Source organism: Dreissena polymorpha, chromosome 15 (genome assembly GCF_020536995.1).
Source record: "Dreissena polymorpha isolate Duluth1 chromosome 15, UMN_Dpol_1.0, whole genome shotgun sequence".
NCBI classification, from domain to species: Eukaryota; Metazoa; Mollusca; class Bivalvia; order Myida; family Dreissenidae; genus Dreissena; species Dreissena polymorpha.
Window position 1 is genome coordinate 16,779,360 of NC_068369.1, and position 24,137 is coordinate 16,803,496.

Genomic DNA, 24,137 nt, shown 5'->3' on the forward strand with positions numbered 1-24,137 from the left:
TTGCTAGACAACATCTCAGTTGCAATTGTATGAATATTCTATATCTTAGCGAAACAATACTACCAATGTCATTACAATTCAATTAAACGCAATAATTCATGATGATTCCCTGTTAGCGTGCATTAATTTGTTTAAACTCTATGTGTGAGGCAACTTGTGAAAGCATAATACATAAGAGTCAATATTAACCATACACTTGCAGCTCTGATGATAATAAATTTCCCGCAAGAAGAACCTCATATTTCTAAGTCTTCCGAAAATGGTATCGCAGCGTCAAGAGAGTTTCATCTTATGATTCAGCCTAATACTCATGCTCGGATTACATGCACATGTACAGCCCTTGTGTTCTCGTATTATCTCTATGATGCACAAACAATTGCTATGTGAATGACATAATATGTATGTTTACGTGTTCATTTTATCGCCTAACTTTTAGGATTTTCTTTTATATGGCATCAGTAAACGTAGAGCAGACACACTACGACCTTTTATGTCGGACTTAAACTCTTACAATGGCAAATCATGTGGATTCATGTGGGATTTAAGTAAACTCCGATTGGGACATGACGAACATAAATACATGTTACAACGTAAACTTTAAGCCAAGCATTAGACCTAGTAAATGCCAGCGCTTGCTGGCAGAGAAGTTCGGTGCGTATAAAGACTTAGCAGTTTATGCAAAACATAATGATGGTTGAATTTAGATGCCATACATGTATATTCATAATTATGACAACTTAAAAAAATTGTACTCGTTCGACATTAAACAAATTAAACATTAAGTGCCACGAAATGTTGTACAAAACAACACTATAGTAGTCCTTTTTAAAAGTAACATGAAATGATGTAGCAAATAGATACATATGATGTGTACACCATGTACAGGTACGATGGAGACACGGAGTGTATATAATGCACAATGCCTTCATATGCAGTTTAAAGCGGGTATATACGATTTTTATATGTGTTTAGTTGTAATATATTGATAAAATTTGTTACAATAACACATAATAGACAAGAAAAATTATACAGCGCCATATGGCACATACTACGGTTAAACATTGTCCTGAATTTACATTATACTCCGTGCATCCTTTTTAGACTGGTAACTGGATGATAATTGTTAAAAAAATCTTTTTATTTTCCAAATAACTACGATATCAACGCAGCGATTGGGCATTAATTGACCTTTCCAATGGGTGTACTGTTAAAATATCATGTGAAGTCGTAACATCGTGCTTATGTAAACTACTAGGTGCAGTTTACTCTATGAAACTTTCTCGACAGTGCTCCATAAACGCTGTCAACAAGATAAAGATTGTTTGCTGTAAGTAAACGTAATATAAGTCAACTGAAATCTTCGTTCTTAACTCTTTTTTTGTGATTCAAAAAGTATCTAGTCAAACCGTCACTTTGCTGTACAGTTTCAGCCATGAAAATTGTCTAACCAAAATTTAAAGGGATCTTTTCACGGTTTGGTAAGTTGACAAAATTGAAAAAAGATGTTTCAGATTCGCAAATTTTCGGTTTAGTTATGATATTTGTGAGGAAACAGTATTACTGAACATTTACCATGGTCTAATATAACCATTAAATGCATCTTTTGACGATTTAAAAAACTAAAAATTATAAAGCGTTGCAACGCTAATCGATTGAATAATTTGGAGAGTTCTGTTGTTGTCGATTAAATTTGTGAAACTTCGAAGATTGCTTACATAACGTATAAATTACGCATCTTATGTATACTTGGCATGATAGCTCAGATGGCTAATGCGTTTTTACTTCCCGGGGGTCACTGGTTCGAGCCCTGCTGCAGTCTACTTTATTTTTCCTTTTTAAATTTTATTTTTTATTTTTTTACTGGAGCTTTTAAAATTTAATGTTTACATTAATCAGTATAAAGCATTTAATGACAAACTTCAAAACATGCCAAAATCTGTGAAAAGGCCCCTTTATAACGTATTTAAGACTGTACCTAAAGAGTAATTGTTTTATTTATTAAGTCAAATTCCTTCCACCTGAACGACCAACTTGCTCAGGAAACGACTAGCGGTTTAATCGACTAGCTGTTTAATGATGTACCAGTTCGTGTCACGATAATCTTTGATGTTTTTGTGGAAGTATAACGCTTCATAATTAATTGAACCCTTACGTTCCAATGCCATTTTCGGAAGACATAGAAAGATAACGTTTATCTGGCGGACAATTAATTTTTATCAGGACTTCAAGTGTGTGTTTAATATTAGCTCTAATGAATCAAGTGATCACAAGTTGCATCCCACCTTGAGTATAAAACCAATTTAGGTGCATTAACTCTTTCAGTGCGGGAACCGAATTTTGAAGGCCTTTGCAAACAGTTTGGGTCCAGATGAGACGCCACAGAACGTGGCGTCTCATCAGAATCCAAACTGTTTGCTATTCTGATAGTATTCTTTGAAAATAATCAAAGAAAATGCTAATTTTAGAAATTGAGCAGACGACATTTTAGCAGACGACAAATTTCCCAGCATGCAAAGGTTAACGGTCCGTGATAACCTTAAATTGTTCTGGTTTTATTCCATTTTATAAGGCTGATAGTCTTGCTTCGCTTTCTTTGGACGTGTTGTCCTTGACAAGCATATAGAGTATCCCAACAAAAGAGCAACTTACATGCTATCTTGGAAATACGGAAGGCTACTTTGAATAGTTCTTAAGACAAATATTCGCAGTATTATAATATTTAGGATCATTACGCAACATACGTATTGGTACAAACCAAAATCTTTTGTGAATTGCGAACTATCGGATGACGCAAAACATTAACAGAGTTAAATATAATTTTTATACTAATTATGGGCACATAAATGTCCAATTATTTATAATATCCGCGATTATTATTTAGCTTTCAGTCCCGCGTATAAATGGATTATATACACCCAGTTAAACAGTTAGCTTTTTGATTGTTATAATGGATTTTGAGTAAAGAGATCAGCTTAATTTGTTCATTATCTTGAAATCATTTACTGTTGATATAAGGCAATGTCTTTTCTTTGTTTTAAAAATCTTACGGTAGCTTGGATGATGTTTCCACTTACTATAGTAAAGGATTTCTACCCTGTATGCATATGTTTATTTGATATCTCTAAAATAAATGTATAATGTTATTACAAGGCGATATAAAAGGACAAGTTTTGTTACAGTTTTTGTTTCTTATCTTCATCGTGTTGCGTTTTGGCATTTTAATACGTTTTGCATGTTTTAATTGTGTACGTTTACAATATAATTGGAGAGAAAACATGTTTTTAATACATAAGTCTTTTTTATTTGTTTGTCATATCCTTCTACTTTCATCGCATTTTAGTTTCAGTGGAGCAGCTAGCAAAATCTTTGGTGATCTTTAAGCGACTGAATCCCAGCCCCAGTCAATGAGAAATAGTTCAAATCTTTTAACAACGAAACATATACAACTTATGACTAACGGAGAATGTGAATATCGATTAACTTCAATCCCATTACCGGTTTTCGTGTTAATTTTTAAGTTTTAATATTTTGTTATTGGGTTTAATACATGTGATTCATGTGTTTATAATTTGACACCGATAGATGGAGACGTTATTTGATTTTCATTCGAACGCAAACTTTTCTTGCTATTGTATTTTCTGTGTTTGCAATAAACAGTGCAGGTTTGCTAATTAAAGCAAATGAACGGGGTTACACACAAGTGTTTGTTTGGGAAGATTGGTTCGTCTTATCTCTGTATATTTCTTCTGTCAACATCAGCATTAAAATAAGCCGATTTCAAAGCCGCGTTTGTTTTTTGTTTTCCTTTAGTTGTGCACTCCCTTCTTTGATTAAAATGACTTTTCGCACAAATCAGAAAAAAAAACTTACAATTTAATAAATGTTTGTGCGTTACACTAATTGGACAATCTTTTATTCCAGTGTTTGCTTTTAATGACATGATGATGACATGACGGGGTTATCTACCTTTTTTGACCTTAAGCAATATGTATTTTATAATTCTTCATAATGACATATCCTTGTTATCTTGCTCATGTGTTATTGGTCATAATAACTATGCTGACTTAAACACGACACTTTACAATTCGAAAGGTGACTGTATGCATTGGTAAATATTCAAAAAATGATAACTGGTCATTGGCCATTTATCAACGGGGACATGTTCTTTCAAGGCAACGGCCTCGATAGAGTCGCATAAGCACAACGTCTGTCAAAACTGCCAAACATTAGTTGCTGTAATAACCATCTTGACAGTCAACTATTTTTTGCATCGTTAGTTCTAAACTCAACTTGTGCATACCATAACCTTCACCAAGAGTGCCTTTTGCGTCATTCGATCGTTTCCCAAGTTTAATTAGGAAAATATTAAGAAACTTTTGAAACTGAACTTTAATAATGCAAAATCATCCATTATAACGTTGAGTGATGTTATACTTTTTTGTATGCAAATCGATGTACTTTTTGTAGACAGTAAATATTTAACAGGATTAACCGTGTTTGGTAAATGTTTTGAAACTTACTTTAATGAGTTAACATGACCGTTAGGCACTGTACACATGAAATAAAATCATTTAACTGGCCATATACATTCGGTGATAAAAAAGCAATTAAACACCCGTTTGGTTGCATTCGTCATTTGCTTTTCTCGGAATGCTTTAAATGGAAATTGTGAAAACAGTTTTCATAAAAAAAACAGAATATTCCATTACAATATTGTGCATAGACAAAGAAAATGATAAGTGATAAAATCAATACTTTACTAAAAACACAATGATTATTTCTCCAACGCATTCAATTTCGCGTGCATTTAATTTCTGTCAGACGTTTGGAAGTTATTTCATTAACAGCGGTTTATGGTCCTGTCCCTATAATTATGAAACTAGTGTTAGCCTTGTATGGACTCTGTCCGATTATATTGCTTTCTGCATTTAATGGACACTCCAGGCACTTGTAATGGCAGTCATTTATGACCAATCATATCTCATCTCCATGATTAATTCCTTACCAACAAGTGCGAGTTCGATTGCGAAAAAAATCATGTAATCATGTATGCATAATGCGATTAAACAGTTGTTGACTGCTTGTGTTCATACTGCGCGCTTATAAATAATTATTAGAAATACATATTTATTACAACAATTGTATGTGTATTAACACTAGACGTGTTCATTGGGTAACTGCAAGCTCTATATTGTACGTGTTTGATGACATCACGCCAATAGACCTGAACACAAAAATGTTAAGTAGCCTCTAAATATAGGCAATTTAAATGTATATTCCATGTGAATCTCCATTTGTATATGCAGGAGATCTTTCTATAATAAAAAACATGTAGACATAAGCAACACAACTTCTTATTTTAAGAAATCCTTCACTACGTATGCCCTTCCTGCATATTCACAAGGATTAACAATGCGCGAACAAGGTTTTGTTAGAATTTGTAATGAAGTGTCGTCATATGAAGTTTCTGCATATGTAGTGTAATAATAAACACATAACTGTTCCTTTACAATCGAAGAACAACATTATTTTCTTCCGTTTGATCTAATCGTGTTAAATATGATTTTCTTGCGTTGCTTTCCCGCGGAATATATGTCATGGGCAATGCAGATATAAAGTATCTGTATCTGCAGCAACTTAAATAACTTGGAATTACGAACATATGCGTTAATATGTCGACACAATGCTGTTTTGGAATCATGGCATATCCTATTACGACGTCTTTATGGACTGGCGATAATTGACGTTCATTGTGTTAAATTAAAGCGGGTATATACGATTTTGTCAAATATTTATGAATTTATATAAAATGTGTAAAAAGCTGATTATATATATATATATATATATATATATATATATATATATATATATATATATATATATATAATATATATATATATAGTTCAATATAAATAAAAATTAAGAACATGTGTCGAAAAATGCGAATATAGCCAGATATTTAATTCTGAAATTGAAAACGGTTGTACAGCCGAATTCGCCAGCATGTATACCATACGTACGATGTGAATCTTAACTTAGTTTACCGGTTTATTTGAGTTCCAACAACGATATCTATTCATACGACACACGAACACTAACTCCAATCCTAATACAAAGACGAATGCTTCGGTTATTGTAGGAAAATATGTACGTCACAACCGGCTCGGGCGCTATGGTACCTTTTTGCACCAATGGGGCGAAATGATTATGTCGTGTTTTATCTATTGCCGTGTATCGTGTAGGGTCATTTAGACTAGCTGGGTGTTTTCAGAATATGTAGGAATTATAGAAATGTGTTAGAAATTTAGCTATTGGCATTATTCTCAAGTCCACACTCAATAGATGGTGCATGATCACGTGACTTTGTGGGGTTCCCAATTTAACGTTAATAGATGTAACAACACCGTACGTGGTGCTTTTTTTAAATAACTTTTAAAGTCATTTTTCCTTAAGAATTTTAACTAGTACATAATGTGAATTTCATCAGATTTGCTTTATTTAATATGCATGTGTTCTTGTTTAAAACAATCCTTTTGTGTACTGCACGGTTATGCTTTCCGCAACGTTACATTTTGTCACTGATGTCAGACGTATTTATTGATTGTTATACCTTAACATATCGGCACAAACTGCACGAAAAACTGTCTTTTATGCACTATAGATTTTTGCAAATGTATTTCAATAACTTGAGATATTTGAAAAATAAAGTTCCTAATGGTGTGTTACATTGTGACCAGCCCGTGTGTAAAACCCTGAAAACCCCGTTGATTCTGCACCCTGTACATCAAATACTTACATTTTGCCATGTGCTCAGAACCCGACGATTAAGATTAGCACAATACTGTTGAAAGTAACCAACATTAAACTATAAAATATAGAAGCGCAGAGAAATTTAAAATGACTTTTAATATTGTAAATGTTTTATGAATAGGTACAATACAGTATTAAATTATCTGTACACTCAATGAAAAGGATATCTTTGAAATTATATAAGAACACATATTATTTTCAAATTTATTTTGTTCTAAATGACAATACAAGCGTAATTTAAAACATGCTTCCGCAATTGAAACGCAACAGTTATAACTAAGAACACACGCTCAAGAGAGTGTCAGAAACAAACAAATGATAATTAAAAAGCCTTTAAATAAAACATTATGTAATACTTGAAAATATTGGGGAAACTTCTCATAGAAGCCTAGAAATGCATCGTTACTTTCCTTAATAATGAGAAAGATAAAAGAAACATGAATTACAAAAACCCAACGCATCTTTCACTCTTAACTTATTATTTTGAAGACATGTTAACATGTATTTTGTGTTTTAGATCAAGTATATAATATTTAGAGGCAAACAAAACTATTCTTTTATTGTATAGGGTAAATAATGAGCATTTCAGACATAACCAAACTTTTTTAAAATGAACAGTTTTTTGTTGTTAGATTTTGAATACCCATACACAAACACTCATGCACACACATATAAAACAAACATTTAGAAATAAAATCATCGCACACAAATTCAGCAGTTCCAATAGATAAAAAATGTTCTAATTAACAAACATCAGTTAATAAATCAGTTAATAAAATGCAGGTGCTGGAATAAAAGATTGTTGAAATTCTATATAGTACAAAATGTTATTCAAACCTGAATAAGATCACCTTTATCATGATGAACAATTAAGAAGTTTTCAAAAATAGTTAAAAGTAACCGTTTACTAGTGTCTACTTGAATTTCACCAACATTATATTTAAAAGGTACAAACAAAATAAAAATAATTCAATGTATATTTTAAAGTTTATTTCCGTTAAAGTTACTTAATGTAATCAATCAGAATTTAATTAATCCTAAAAATGCAAATCAAATAATGTTTTAGTAATAATATTTGATGAAACATAAATAATTTGTATTACTTGTTATATTTGAAACTTGTTAGTTCTTGTTATACTTGAAACATACACTACAATATGTTTGGAACATATATGATCATTAAATCATTACAAAGGAAATTCACAAATTACCTGTCTGATTACATAATAATATATTGGGCAATACAAAAATATCCAATACCTACCACTTTATAAATACATGAAGGTCTCTATGATTATTATTTAATCAAAATATACAAGTATATTACAAGTGCTGAAAAAAAGAGGTATGTGTTGGGAAAGCAAAGACGGAGTCTTAGTTAATAGAAGAAAAGCAAGAAACAAAGGCAATGACAATTGCACATTATGGACAATAAATGCTAAAATCTCCTACTAGAAAGAACAATACCCATCTCCAAAATCTGGTAAATACTTATATGTAATAAAGTTTAGGGAATTGAAATAAAATTAACAAATATCGGAAGAATAAAATTATTTAAATAACTCAACGAATATTTCAAAAAACATAGCTTGCGTATATTTCACTTTGTTCTCAGCCCATCAAAAAGAAGTTGTCCACTTCAAAACAGATGTTTATGAGATATAACTTAAATACAAATGTTGGCAGTATTTACATGAACAACAAAACTAACTAGAGTCAAACAATTCTTTCTAAATCATAATATCATTAAGTATGTTATGCATGTTAAATAATTGTGTCACTGTACACTCTCATTATAAAATATATAAAATTCATTTTCAGTAATGGACAACAAAAAATCAGTTCAGTTGTACATGCTTTCAAGGTATTGATGTACTATCAGATACTGTGATAAATAGAATACTTGAAATAACACTTATCTTTTTAAAAGAAGCAAATGAACATTATAAGAAATATGAAATAACCAATAGATTAAAGGGATCTTTTCACGCTTTGGTAAATTGACAAAATTGAAAAAAAGTTGTTTCAGATTCGCAAATTTTCGTTTTAGTTATGATATTTGTGAGGAAACAGTAATACTGAACAATTACCATGCTCTAATATAGCCATTATATGCATCTTTTGACGATTTTAAAACCTAAAAATTATAAAGCGTTGCAACGCGTAACGATTGAATAATTTGGAGAGTTCTGTTTTTGTCGTTAAATTTTGTGCACCTACGAAGATTGTTTATATAATGTATAAAATACGTTAAGAATGTGTACTCGGCGGAATAGCTCAGTAGGCTAAAGCGTTTTTACTTCAGGACTCTGGCAGAACTCCAGGGGTCACTTGTTCGCAACCTGCTCCGGGCAATGTTCTTTTCCTTTTTTTATTTTATTCTTGATTTTTTACTGGAGCTTTTACGATCCAATGTTTACATTTATCAATATAAAGCATTTAATGAATAAGTTAAAAAATACCAAAATCTGTGAAAAGGCCCCTTTAAGCCCTAAACTCCTGCATCATGATGAGTTGATAAATAAATAACACGGAGCACCAGCACATCAGATTCACGTGAAATAGCGGAAACAATCCAGGATTTTAAATCTACAAACCAGAATATTGATGTACCTTTATTCCAGCATGAAAGTGGTAAAAATGAACAAAGAGAATCCACAAATTTCTACCAAACAAAACACTTATAAGTATTACATATACCATCTTGCTTCTGCTTTGATAAAACCTATTCCATTTTATAAAAGTACACACCCAACATAACACTGGCTGTGAGTCTGATAAAAAAAGCTTTTAACAGCCCATTAACAAACTGACATTGCATTAGTAATACTGACAGAACTAATTAACAGTATTGTGTCCAGATAAGATGATCCCAACTATGTATGTATAAGAAGCATACACTTGAATATAGGTATATAGATAACTGTCCAGTTATGAATACAACTATCCTGTTAAGAATACAACTTCCTTCATTAACTTTCATTCATCTCATTGGATAATACTTTGTAGCAATTAAAACAATTTATATCAAAACAACACAGCTAGGATAGAACGCTTTCTGTGTACAGTTTGATAATTTCAAGAGTAAATAGTCGATTTTACTAAGCTACACTTATATTTTTCCAGTAAAAAGTATTCTAACTGTACACTTAATTCTATTATAAAAAGTCTATAACATATAATTTACAAGCTATATGAAGTTAAGTAATTAAATATCTTATCTAACATAAAAGTATTTAACATCAACTTGCTAGTTCATTTTCTCAACATAATTAGAAGGCAACATGCCCCGTTTGCCTGTGCGTTCCACAGTTCCCTCCATCCAACCAGCATCTATTGGCTGACAGAAAACTATCTTGTCTCCCTCTCGGAAACTGACCTCATCTGCGTCTGCTGCATCGTAATCATACATGGCTTGGCAAACCATCTGAAAATAGCCGCACTTTTGTTAAGAGCAAAATTCAATCAATTTTGATAGTTAACAATGGCCCTACATGGCTTGGCAAACCATCTGAAAATAGCCACATATTTGTTAAGAGCATTTCCATCAATTTTGAAAATTCACCAACAATCAAATTCACATCTAGCCTGAATCATGTAATGGGCTTCCCAGAAACTGTAACAGCAAGACACTGTATAGATCAATCACTTTGAACACCTTCGTACACTACCATATTGATGAGTTCTTTTAAACAGCCTGTATAACTTTTAAAATATTTCACCTCAGGTACTACCTTAACATGGTGATGTTGAACATTATAAAAATTGTCACTACCATCTCTACCACGCCGCGTTGTTAAGACAACAACAACAACATGCGCGCTGGTTTAAGTTGTTTATTCATGCGCCTCAGGCATAACACCTCTGTGCCTGATCACCCAAACTCAAGAGCCACACTCCAGCTATCGCCCCACACGAGCGCTTGGGTTGCACCCTCTTAGCTTTCCAGCACCAGTTTCAATACTCAATCTCCAAACCTTTTCCCAGACCTAAAACCGTTCACATATTTATTTATACCCATATACAGGTATGCATATGTAAACATATTACTCAACAAGACAAATAAATATGTCTATGCCATTTGCAAAACTCAACAAGGTGGCCAAAGGTACTTTTTAACTTTTTAGAGAAGCTTTTGTAATGCTTCCATTAAAATGTAACCCTTTACCCTTTAGATATGTATTTTGACGCATTTGTTGTCAATTACAAAGTTAAATTTAATTAAAGACTTTTCTTACTATACTCAAGTTGTAAAGGCTTCATTTCCATCCCTTAAATACTGACGAGCAGCAAACAGCATAAAACCTGAACAGACTAGGCTGTTTTGGTTTTATGCTGGTTGGGACAGCCATTTTTACTTTGCTTCTGAAGGGGAAGGGGTTAACAAGAGCTGTCCCATGATAGCTATCTCAATTTTTCTTCTGGTTTGATAGTATTATGCTCGTTATAGCTTTCATTTTGCTATTATTTTCATTATACGATTGTGAGAATTTGACTTTTGTAGTGACGTTTTTTTGTTTTTTTTTAATTTTATATTTTTGTGTTGATCAATCTAGTTCAATGTACAGGCAGTATTCAATATGTCTTTAATAATTCTGAGTCAAAACTTCAACAAAATCTTTTCAAAAATAAGTATCCTTAAAGCTCCAATAAGCACAATATGCTCAGGTGAGCTAAATAGGTATCCTTAAAGCTCCATTAAAGCTCCAATAAACACAATAAGGATCCTTAAAGCTCCAATAAGCACAATATGCTCAGGTGAGCTTAATATTTATCTCTTAACAAAATCTATAAACCAAAACAGAAAACGTAAAATACATATGCTTAACCAATTCAGAGACAGAGCAAGAAAATTCAGTTATGGTTGCAGGGCTTTTTTTCCTTCTGTAGCAAGGGCCTTATAAAGGCTCCTTTCCCTAAGAGAATTTCTTTAAAACCATGCAATATTCCCCAAATTACAAGCTCACTTTAGGGAATTTGTTCCCCTTTTTCAGTTTTGCTGATATTTTTTCCCCCAAAATTGAAGGCCAGGAACTTTCTCCAAATCAAGACAAAAAGCCCTGGGTTGATAAAGTTACAAATGCTTCAAACCAGGCAAATTAATTGGTTTCCACCCAGTCTTCATGCTAATTATAAGTCCAACAGCCCGTGGCTGGTGAAATTAATAATCTTAAAAGTCGGGCTATTTGATTATTTCATCTGTTTCAAATCAAGCAAAATAATTCAGGGTATTGGTTTAAATATATTACTATGCAAACTGTTTCTACCTTTCCTGGAAAACTTACCCCTTTTCCAGCAGCAGGTGCGGGGTTGGCTGGGGGTGGGGGCTGGTATGCCTGTGGCGGAGGCTGGTAGGACTGCGCCGGGGGCTGGTACGCCTGCTGGGCAGGCTGTCCTGTAGAATGTACAGAACAAATATTTTTGGCAAGGACTTCTATTGGGATTTGGAAAGAATGCAGAACAAATAAAAAGGCCTTTGGCTTTTAAAGACATCATGGTTTTGTGAAATAAATACCGTATTTCCCTGGGTATAAGTGTCATGTCAGAATATAACGCATTCCATTATTTCTAACATTTGTCAAATTATGTCCATATTTAAGACCCAGGCACACATAACATATGAAATAATCCAAAGTGTTCAGTGACACATGGTATCAATAACCCATTTATGCAATTCAGACTGATTTTTTTTAAACTGACTTAAACAAATTTGATGTTGTTGATTAGCACAACATACTGGAGTGACACAGGCAATTTTTGTCCAAAAAAAAATACTCTGGAAAATAAGGTATTTATTTTAAAGTTTACTTTAACTATTTGTAACTGATCCATTTTTTATAATTAAGATCACAGATATACATGTAGTGTAACATGTGTTTTTCTAGCATTATTTAGGGTGTAAACAGGAACAGTTAACAAAGTTCTATTGTTAATTTTTGTAAATATGGATTCATGTGTATATAATTTACAATTACAAAATGTCTTGATAGAAGACTAATTCTTCTTCATTAACTCATTTTTGGCAAATCATGTACAAGGCAATCAAACTAAAAATTTCAAAGTTAGACAGGGTTTTTTTGCGATGCGACATAAAAAACAACAACCCACTGCAGATAAAAGCAAAGGGCTATAAAAGTGTAGATTAAAGCAGGCGACATAAATTTGGCAACATACACAAAATATAATTGTATCAATCAGTCGTCAAGATGCAGTTCCCATGCATTCCTGTTAAATGCCAATATGTTAATATATTTTAAGCAAAATTTTATCCCATTTTCAAAGCGACATTGACGGTATAACACCATATGGAATATACTAGCTGGTTTGTATTGTGCTGTATTGTGCTGTTTTGTACTGTTTGGGCAATCGGTCACTTGCCTTAAATAAAGGACCAACTAATTGTTTTTAATGAAAATTCAATACTGCTCCAGCAGCTGGAGTTTCACTTCTTTATACTGTATTCAACACTGTGGGATATACCTGTCACGTGCACGGACTACTTTTTACTTAACCACTGAATGATTTTTCATTATTAATAAAGTCTAGAAAACTTTAGCTTCAAAATTATACGACCTTCAACCTTTAAATCTAGTCATATGATATATAATTTTTCGACATCCTTATAATGAATCAGCTGATTGATGGTGTCATAAAATAACACTTATTGCGTCATTTTCAAAAATAAAATTGACGATTTATTATAAACGCGACTTATTTCACATGTACATGTACTGTATATCGACATACGGTATTTGAATTGTCAATTAATCACATTTTCCTTATTTCGTATAATGTGCATTGTTTATAATCCATGCATATACTTTTGACATTTAAGAATGTACAACAAGCCATACAAATATCGCACAATTCATAAATAATCTGCAATATTTGCTATCCGATTTAATTCACGTTAATCATAGAGCTGTTTAAAGTACAAGATGGTAAAAATAGCACCACACTGGAATTCGGAACGTCCCATTTTGTACACGGGTATTATCCACTCATTTATCTGTTGTGTAATGGAATGTTTTCCATTATTTGTGTATTTATATATTAAATTATTTTCTTGTACACAATAAGGGCATTTATCATAGACAAATAACATTGTGCAAGTTTAAACATATTATGTTTGTATGCAGAAATCTGCAAATGCATCTGAGTTTACCAACGGCTATTATTTGATAAACTGCTCCGGTTCATTTTAACAGCAGTAATGTTTATAGAGTACATGACGTAGCGTGTGACGAATAAGAAAGTTTAACGAGTTCATAAATTCATTTGAAAATAGTGATAGGATGGCATAAGGGTCTTTATTTAACTATGCTAAAATAATTATTAAAGACCCTAGATGCAAAATCGCCAATTATTGAGTTAAATGGATTATTAGATGGATTTTAAAGGATAATTAAAGGTAAGATACTAGTTTGAACGTGTTTTGGTTTTTGTTTCAACTTTTGTCGTTCCCTGTTCTCGGGGAAATGATTTTAACAAGGGGCCCATTGATGCATTGGATCACACATGGCATACCTATAACATTAAAGAAAAAAACAAACACGTTCTGCGCGTACTTAAATTTGTCGTCCGAAGTCAGAAAACATATTGCCCTGCATATTAAGTCAAATTAAGTGTCAGTCGCTGCAATTGTCTGTTTACTCGTCGATAGTGTTCATGTAGAATCTATGTTGACATCGACATCATTTTGTCAGGAGCAATCGCCGCCATTTAGGATTTTGATCATTTTCTTTCGAAAATAAAATGAATTATATTCAAGTAAAATCTTCTTTTCGCGGTCGTAATGTGTTACAATTCGCATGCTGCGTAAAATTGAATCGAGGCATATGGTGATATTTTTACTAGTTTTACAGTTTGTGTGTGAATTTTTTAAAGACTATTTTGCGTACCAAAACAAACACATTTATATCACTACGCGATTTTTAAAAATTAATTAAAATAATTGTTAGGCTAAGGTTATTAGATCTTGTTATGTTAGATGTCACGTTGAAAAAAAATCAAATGGGATAAATAGAATGCTAGGATTAGCATTGAATACAGAGACGTTTATGTTGCTCGGCTCGAACACCGAAAGCGCTCGCCAAGGCTCACGCTCCCTGCGTTCTAAGCCTCGCAACATAAACTTCTCTGTATTCAACGCTAACCTAGTATTCTGTATGTGTTCATTACAGATAAGCAATCCTAAGTTTCCCCTTACTCTCTGAGAACAGCAAAGCATTGATGAATGAGCTAATTGTGTGCATATCTGTATTAATTATGACTTTAAGTATAACCATTTGACAGTCCATCTTTAATTTCTGTTGAGCAATATTTGTGAGTTTTAATCTCAGCACAGATATCATTTGGGACAAATATTCTAAGTTTACTTTAGAGTTCACTTTGTTTAACAATATCCATTTAAAGGAAACTGCCCCAATCACTTGGGTCATGTTTTTCAACAGACCAAATAGATTTTCGAACTAAGCAAATATATTGTAATAACAAACATTCTGAGCAAGTTTCATGATGATTGGGTACAAGGGGTAACTTCTAGAGTGTTCACAAGGTTCCTTATTAGCCATATAAGAAAAGCTGCCCCTCCTATCCACCATGTTTTCCAACTGACATGAACCATTTTCTAACTTGACCAAGATTTATTTGGGACAAATGTTCAGAGCATGTTTCATATAAATTTATTATTAAATTTGAACTCAAGAGTGTTAACGGGGTTTAAATTTATAAATATAATATATAAACAAGAGATGTGTTTGTCAGAAACACAATGCCCCCTATTGCACCGCTTTGAAGCCATATATTTGACCTTTGACCATGAAGGATGACCTTGACCTTTAACCACTCAAAATGTGCAGCTCCATGAGATACACATGCATGCCAAATATCAAGTTGCTATCATCAATATTGCAAAAGTTATGACCAAGGTTAAAGCTTTGGGACAGACACACATGCAATGACAGACAGACAGACAGACACACACACACAATGACAGACAGACAGGCCAAAAACAATATACCCCCAATCATTCGATTCGGGGGCATAAAAACGCTGATTCATTCTAACAGACTTTCATCCTAACAAGCTCAAAGAATATAAAATCTTGCAGAATATGCTGTCCAATCATCGCAATTAACAAAGTCTTACATTAAGGATATTACTTTGTGACCATGAATAACATTCCACATCTAAACAGACTGGTGGAATAGGCTACCTCTAGGATTATTCTGTCCAGCAATTGAACCATATTTTTCATTGAGAGGATCATAATCGCTTATGGAGCCCACATTGCGTCTCGCTGGCTGCTCAACTGAAAGAAAAGCACGGTTAAGATGCAAGACTCTAAGAGAACTATGAAAAAGAATCAAATAGGTTAGGAAGGACATTATGGCTAGACTAGCATTTGTTGAAAATGGTCAATGATGGACAAGACATTGGTATTATGATTTATATGCATATTAACTATTCAGCAGATATTTTTCATTTTATTTTACTAGTTACTTTTTTAGGTTCATTGTATTATTCTCATTTGATAATATGAAGATTTAAGCGAATTTTATTTTTTAATTTGACCCATTGGTGCAAAAAGGTATCACGTGACATTGAAATTAGAGGGCACATGGTACCTTGTTGCACCAATAGGGCATAATTTTCTTACAAACATACTTTAGCGGGGCTTTTTCTCTCAAGTTATTATGGAGGTTAGGTTATAACTTATGACCCCTGTGACTTATAATTTGCATATGTACAACTTCACTTTTATCCAGACATTCCACATTTTCATTTCAGCACTAATTGGCTCAGACAACAACATTTTTGCTTGAATTAATATCTCAGAAAATGCCAAAACGCATAAAATGCAAACAGGAATTAAGGGAAGCTAACATAACACAAAGGCCATTAGTGTCTTTGAGTTTCCATCAAACATGTTCGCTATAGGGCTTGAAATTCTTAACGAAATGTCAGTCAAAACAGGCACCCGCTGCTTTCAAATTGTAGAAAAACAGAAATGGCTAATGGCATCCTAATATTGCCTTAGATTTCAGCCATCCAATTATTACAAAAAGTGATCTCTAGAATGAAACAAGGATCCATGAATATTTTAAGAATATTCTTACTTTTTTCACACAAATATTGATTGGAGACGAAAACTAGTAGAGCCTATAGCAGAGTTGCTATTTCAAAAAACTAGTATGATTACCATCCTTCAGAATTAGGGCATTCTAAACCTGTTCCAGTGCATGCAATCTATTAAACTGCAAACAATTTGACAGAATACATTTTTATCACATTGAGGAATTCATACATTCATGGAATCAAATCAATGGTAATGATAATCACTGAAGAAGAACAGTGATTGGCAATAAAAGACTGCCAATTCAGGCCACTGATGTGACCATAATCTGCAGAAAGCAATACAACTCTGACAGAAGCTATAATAAATAGGAGGCACAAAATTAATTTAGCCGTTATACTTATAGAAACACAGGCTGTAAACCATTGATAATAAAATAACATTTAGATGCCTAACAGCCATAACCGGTAAGTACATTGGTCATGCCAGGTTGTATGCGCAGCCCACAATATTATTAAATTTAAACTAAAAATCTCCCTATTAATGCAAAATGATGTAATAACTGTTTCCATATTCATTATTGGGATTCATAGGGTTCTGATATTTAAACAAACAAGAGCATCACATAACGGGTGCCACGCTCGGCTGCGAAAGCGTGTTAGAATTTTTTTAATTTTTTTTAAGAGGTCACAGTGACCTTGACCTTTGACCTAGTGACCCAAAATGGGTGTGGCGTGTAGAACTCATCAAGGTGCATCTAAATATGAAGTTTTAAAGTTGTAGGTGGAAGCACTTTGATTTTAGAGCCAATGTAAAGGTTTTATCACGACGCCAGTGGACGGCGAACATCGGACGGCGGACGACGAGCAGGCTATGACAATACCTCACGTTTTCTCCGAAAACAGCCTCGCTAATTAAAAAATGTCATGCCATTAAAAGTAGTATGTGTTATAGCACAATATTCATGTTTATGCCATTCTGGTTAATATAAATATTGTTTTCTTATGTGATATAATGTGAATGCTTCATTTGAATATATACTGTTTGTGCTAAATTATCCCATGTTATTTTTTAGCTCACATCTTTTATGTTATAAGTTAAATGCGTTTAGTTAATTATTTTATCAAATTCAGTTTATAACTCTCCCAATCGTAACCAGAGGTTGGAAATCTATTTTATTACCTATTAAAAATGTGCTTAGTAATTTATTTGTCATTTATTCTTACAGACTTTTTTTTCAACACTTCAATTACAACAAATCAAATGCATGCATAAAATTATATACATAAGTCGCATCTGCAGGTCATAGAAATAAAAGCCAGTTAAACTATATAATAACTAAAAGATTCCTAAATAACATGTTTATAAAATATACAGCATTCAAGGAACAAAATCAAAATATATCCACAGAGAATAAAAGAAAGAATCATGCAAAAGTTAATGTTAAGACAAAACCAGACAACACCTTACACCCATTTCAGTCTGAGGCTAATTAAAGGTATTAAAAGGTATTTAACCAATGATATCCATGCATGTATAGAACATTAAAATATTTATGACTTGTTTGTAAAGCATTCATATATGACCTCTTTTGCAAAATGTTATTTTTTTGTTTTGCAGATCCAGCTTCATATAGACATCTTCACCAGCCTAATACTTTTTTAATATTGAACAAACTGCATATAAAAATATAATCCTAAATGTTAAATTCTACATATATTATGAAACTAATAACCCATTTTTCATCAATGAATGTACTTGCAAACTGAACAGGCAAACTATTTTTAAATCATGTTTAATGTATTTACATTTTGAATATGTAATAGATCAAAATAAGTGATGGTTGTTCAATCAAAGTGAATGATCATTCTTGAACAAACTAATTATTCTATTGGTCTTGTTTTGTAATTCTAGTTTGTTTAAAAAATCCATCAATTTCTTGATTTGCATTACTTCTTACAATCCAGGGGTCAAATAATGTACATCAACCTAACATCCCAGGTTTCAAATAATGTACATCAACCTAACAACCCAGGGTTCAAATAATGTACATCCACCTAACGTCCCAGGGGTCAAATAATGTACATCAACCTAACGACCCAGGGTTCAAATAATGTGCATAAACCTAACGTCCCAGGGGTCAAATAATGTACATCAACCTAACATCACAGGGGTCAAATAATTTACATCAACCTAACGTCCCAGGGATCAAATGATGTACATCAACCTTACATATTGGAACGAGGCTTTTATTCCTTTTTTTACTTGACTGTAAAAGTTCAGTATGACTTTTTAGTATGTCAGGTGTTGCAACTAATGCAGGTGAATGTAAGAGCAAAATAATTTAGGATTGAAACAATTGTTTTTTTTTCTGAAACACTACTTAATCATAAATCTAACTATGGTAACAATTATCTGTTTTAAATGTGCATTGAACCAACCAGATGATATCAGCTTATACACAATGTAAGAGGAAGATGTGAACTTATAGTAAGGGAAACAACTGCTGGTATTGATTGTGTTTCTAAAGTTGTCTCCCTTTCCTCAACAATTGCATACTTGTTCACTGAAAATGTCACTTCTACACAAATGCGATACTTATTAATTACAAGAGTACCCCCTTGCGGGTGCAGACCGCTCATCTATTTTTTCTTTTTAAAGGTGTAGGGACCTATCTCAATTACAATCACAAAGGAGGGAGGGGTGGAGTGGAGAGGGGTGCATAGTGTGGGGGTGTGGTCATTTATTACATTATCTTCAAAAAATTCAAATAAAAATGCAAAAATAAAAAATAAAAAATCAGGGGGAAAGGGGGGGATTCTTGGGTGGGATGGTTGGATGGTATTTCAAAAACAAATAATAAAAATAAATATTTGTGTTTTTTTAACCATGTTTAAAAAAAACAAGAGATGTGTTCGTCAGAAACAGAATGCCCCCAATGGCGCCACTTTGAAAATTTTTTTTTTTTTTTTTTACCTTTGACCTTGAAGGATGACCTTGAACTTGAACTTCCACCACTCAAAATGTGCAGCTTCATGAGAACGCTGCTTTGAAATAAAAAAAAAAAATTGACCTTTGACCTTGAAGGATGACCTTGACCTTGAACTTCCACCACTCAAAATGTGCAGCTTCATGAAAACGCCACTTTGAAAAATAAATATTTTATTTTTTTTACCTTGAAGGATGACCTTGATCTTGAACTTCCACCACTCAAAATGTGCAGCTTCATGATAACGCTGCTTTGATATTTTTTTTACCTTTGACCTCGAAGGATGACCTTGACCTTGAAAGATGACCTTGACCTTGAACTTACACCACTCAAAATGTGCAGCTTCATGAGAACGTCGCTTTGAAATATTTAATTTTTTTTACCTTGAAGGATGACCTTGACATTGAACTTCCACCACTCAAAATGTGCAGCTTCATGAGATACACATGCATGCCAAATATCAAGTTGCTATCTTCAATATTAAACAAGAGATGTGTTTGTCAGAAACACAATGCCCCCTAATGCACCACTTTTTTTTTACATTTGACCGTGAAGGATGACCTTGACCTTGACCTTTCTCCACTCAAAATGTGCAGCTCCATGACCTTGAACTTCCACCACTCAAAATGTGCAGCTTTATGAGATACACATGCATGCCAAATATCAAGTTGCTATCTTCAATATTAAACAAGAGATGTGTTTGTCAGAAACACAATGCCCCCTAATGCACTGCTTTTTTTACCTTTGACCTTGAAGGATGACCTTGACCTTTCACCAGTCAAAATGTGCAGCTCCATGAGATGCACATGCATGCCAAATATCAAGTTGCTATGTTCAATATTTCAAGAGTCATTGCAAAACTTTACTATATTAAAGTTTTAAATTTTCGACCTTTGACCTTGAAGGATGACCTTGACCTTTCACCACTCAAAATGTGCAGCTTTATGAGATAAACATGCATGCCAAATATCAAGTTGCTATATTCACTATTTCAAAAGTTATTGCAAAACGTTAGTATATTAAAGTTTTAAATTGTTGACCTTTGACCTTGAAGGATGACCTTGACCTTGACCTATCCCCACTCAAAATGAGCAGCTTCATCAGATACACATGCATGCCAAATATCAAATTCCTATGTTCAATATTTCAAAAGTAATTGCAAAACTTTACTGTAACCTTAAAGTTTTGGGACAGAATGACAGACAGACAGGCCAAAAACAATATACCCCCGATCTATCGATCATAAAAAGTTATGGCCATTGTTAAAGTTTTCGTACGGATAGACACCATATATTTGGCACTTGACCTTGAAGGATGACCTTGACCTTCACCTTTCACCACTTAAAATGTTCAGCTCCATGAGATACACATGCATGCCAAATATCAAGTTGCTATCTTCAATATTGAAAAAGTTATGGCCAATGTTAAAGTTTTCGGACGGATAGACGCCATAAATTTGACATTTGACCTTAAAGAACGACCTTAACCTTGACCTTTCACCACTCAAAATGTGCAGCTCCATAAGATACAAATGCATGCCAAATATCAAGTTGCTATCTTCAATAGTGAAAAAGTTATGGCCAATGTTAAAGTTTTTTTCGGACGGACGGACAGACTGACTGACATACTGACACACTGACATACTGACGGACAGTTCAACTGCTATATGCCACCATACCGGGGGATTAAAAAAAATTGTTTGGGGTGGAGGGGGGTATAGTGTGAGGGTGTGGTGGTCATTTATTAGATGATCTTTAAAAAAAAAATGGGGGGATATAGGGGGGGATTCGGGTGGGACGTGGGGGATGGTTTGGGGGGAGTCTATTGTGGCATATCAGGTAAGAGTTGTTTTGTCAAAGTATCAATCAAATCTAATCATAAATAAAGAAGTTATGGCAATTTGAGCAAAATTTAATAATTTGACCATGAGGGTCAAGGTCATTCAAAGGTCAAGGTAAAATTCAACTTGCCAGGTACAGTACCCTCATGATAGCATGAAAGTATTTGAAGTTTGAAAGCATTAGCCTTGATACTTTAGAAGTAAAGTGTATCTAAACGCAAAATGTAACAATATATTCAAAGTTACTAAGTCAAAAAAGGGCCATAATTCTGTAAAAATGACAACCAGAGTTATGCAACTTGTCCTTTACTTTCCCCTTATGATGGTTTGCGAGTGTTCCAAGTATATGAAAGCAATATCTATGATACTTTAGGGGTAAAGTGGACCAAAACACAAAACTTAACCAAATTTTCAAGTATAAAGGGTCCATTATTCCGTCAAAATGCCAGTCAGAGATACATAACTTTGCCTGCACAGTCCCCTTACAATAGTTAGTAAGTGTTGCAAGTATGAAAGCAATAGCTTTGATACTTAAGGAAAAAAGTGGACCCAAACACAAAACTTAACCAAATTTGCCATGTTCGAAGTATAAAAAGGGCACATAATTCTGTCAAAATGTCAGTCAAAGTTACATAACTTTGCCTGCACAGTCCCCTTATGATAGTTAGTAAGTGTTGCAAGTATGAAAGCAATAGCTTTGATACTTAAGGAACAAAATGGACCTAAACACAAAACTTAACCAAAATTTTCAATTTTCTAAGTATAAAAAGGGCACATAATTCTGTCAAAATGCAAGCCAGAGTTATCTAACTTTGCCTGCCCAGTCCCCTCATGATAGTAAGTAAGTGTACCAAGTTTGAATGCAATAGCATTGTATTTTATGAGAAAAGTGGACCTAAACGCAAAACTTAACCAGACGCCGACGCCGACACCCACACTGACGGCAAGGCGATGACAATAGCTCTTTTTTTTTTTTCAAAAAAAAGATGAGCTAAAAAAAACTTCCAAAAGGGTTTAAAATGTAAAGAAACAAATTAATATTTTTTTTAGAGATAGTGTTAATTTTCTTCAAATAAACAACTTATGAGGATGATAACATGGCTTGTCTGAGCTAACTGGTAAATGTGATCTTGTGGTAAAAATTAAATTTACAGTTATTGTCATGTATTTTTCCTGAACAGTTGTAATAAAATAATAACACTTCATGCCTGCCAAATATGTACACCATGTACACCAATAGAATAACAATCTTATATGTTTAAAAAAACTTTCCATGCAAATACCACACAATGTCATGCCTAATGGAGAAAAATGACATTACTCTGTTCAAAGTCACAGGAGATACCATGCATTTGTTTACAACACACATCATAAATAGACAAGTATACATCAAAACTAAATCACATTGTATTTGACATGTACAACAACCATCTGGTAGAAACTATGTAATGAAATATGCAAGAATACATTGCATTTATAAATAACCAAGGTTACATAAATATTTAACAGGAGTCTGGTTACAAAACCTTGATACACAGTGACCTAAGCTTTATCTGTTTGCAGAAATAAGATTATCTTTCATCTATAATCTAAAGAAGCTAGAAGCAAAACACATTTGAAGAATGCATAGTGTCAAAATGAAATGCAGTTAAGTATGTGTGGTTAATTGTACCATTAACAAAGGCATTATATATTTAGTGAATGTTTGCTGTCATATGAAATGTGCAAAGTTTATTTGAATGTAAAGGTGAAAATTCTTTAATGTAAAATTACATGCAATGATGATTATAATGAATGATTACGATTTACAACATGATGGCTATAAGACAGAAAAAGTTTGCCAATTACAAGAATTAATATGCATTAATTTGTGGTTAGCAAAAGAAATGTATCATTCGAGAAAATGAATAAACATAATTTATTTTAATTGTGAGGTGTCAATTATAACATTAAAGATTTGTTATATTTATACATAAGATAAGAACAAAACCCATCTGCATACATGACGTTTTAATGAATAAGCTACAAAAGTTCCTTTTCCCATCATTCAATTTGCCTGTAAGGGGAAAACCAAACACACCACACTGTTATAGTATAGCAGTTGAAGCGTTAAAGTAAGTGCCAAAGTGATTTTTTTCAAGCCATTTGAGTTGAACATAGGGCCAAGTTCACAATGCAACAAATGAAACAGTTTTTCAAAAATACTCATACAAACTGACTATATACTGCCAGTACATAAAAACGTGTCCAAAAGGTTTCTCCCTTGATTTAAGTGCTTATATCAAATGTCATATAATACCACCATTCATTTCAGTGAATTAACAACATATTTCATTTAAGAATAATTCAATACAATAAAGGTTAAAATGATATTTTCACAAAATAAGATAATGCATCCATTGACATGGCCCCAACCCCTT

General features: G+C 33.1%; 1 protein-coding gene across 3 annotated transcripts in view; it reads right to left on the minus strand.

Moving 5' to 3' along the window:
- Positions 1-7,903: 7,903 nt before the first annotated feature.
- Positions 7,904-24,137, minus strand: part of LOC127861017 (LIM and SH3 domain protein F42H10.3-like) — a 49,913-nt gene continuing 33,679 nt past the window's right edge. Inside the window, exons 7-9 of one of the 3 annotated variants that reach the window (XM_052399375.1) lie at positions 16,028-16,123; positions 12,096-12,205; positions 7,905-10,237 (exon numbers count right to left, since the gene is read on the minus strand). In XM_052399375.1, the coding sequence (XP_052255335.1) occupies positions 10,061-10,237; positions 12,096-12,205; positions 16,028-16,123 (383 nt within the window). In that variant the 3' untranslated portion in view covers positions 7,905-10,060. Of the gene's footprint in view, positions 10,238-12,095; positions 12,206-16,027; positions 16,124-24,137 lie in introns of all 3 variants that reach the window. The other 2 variants (XM_052399378.1, XM_052399379.1) reach the window with 2 other exon arrangements.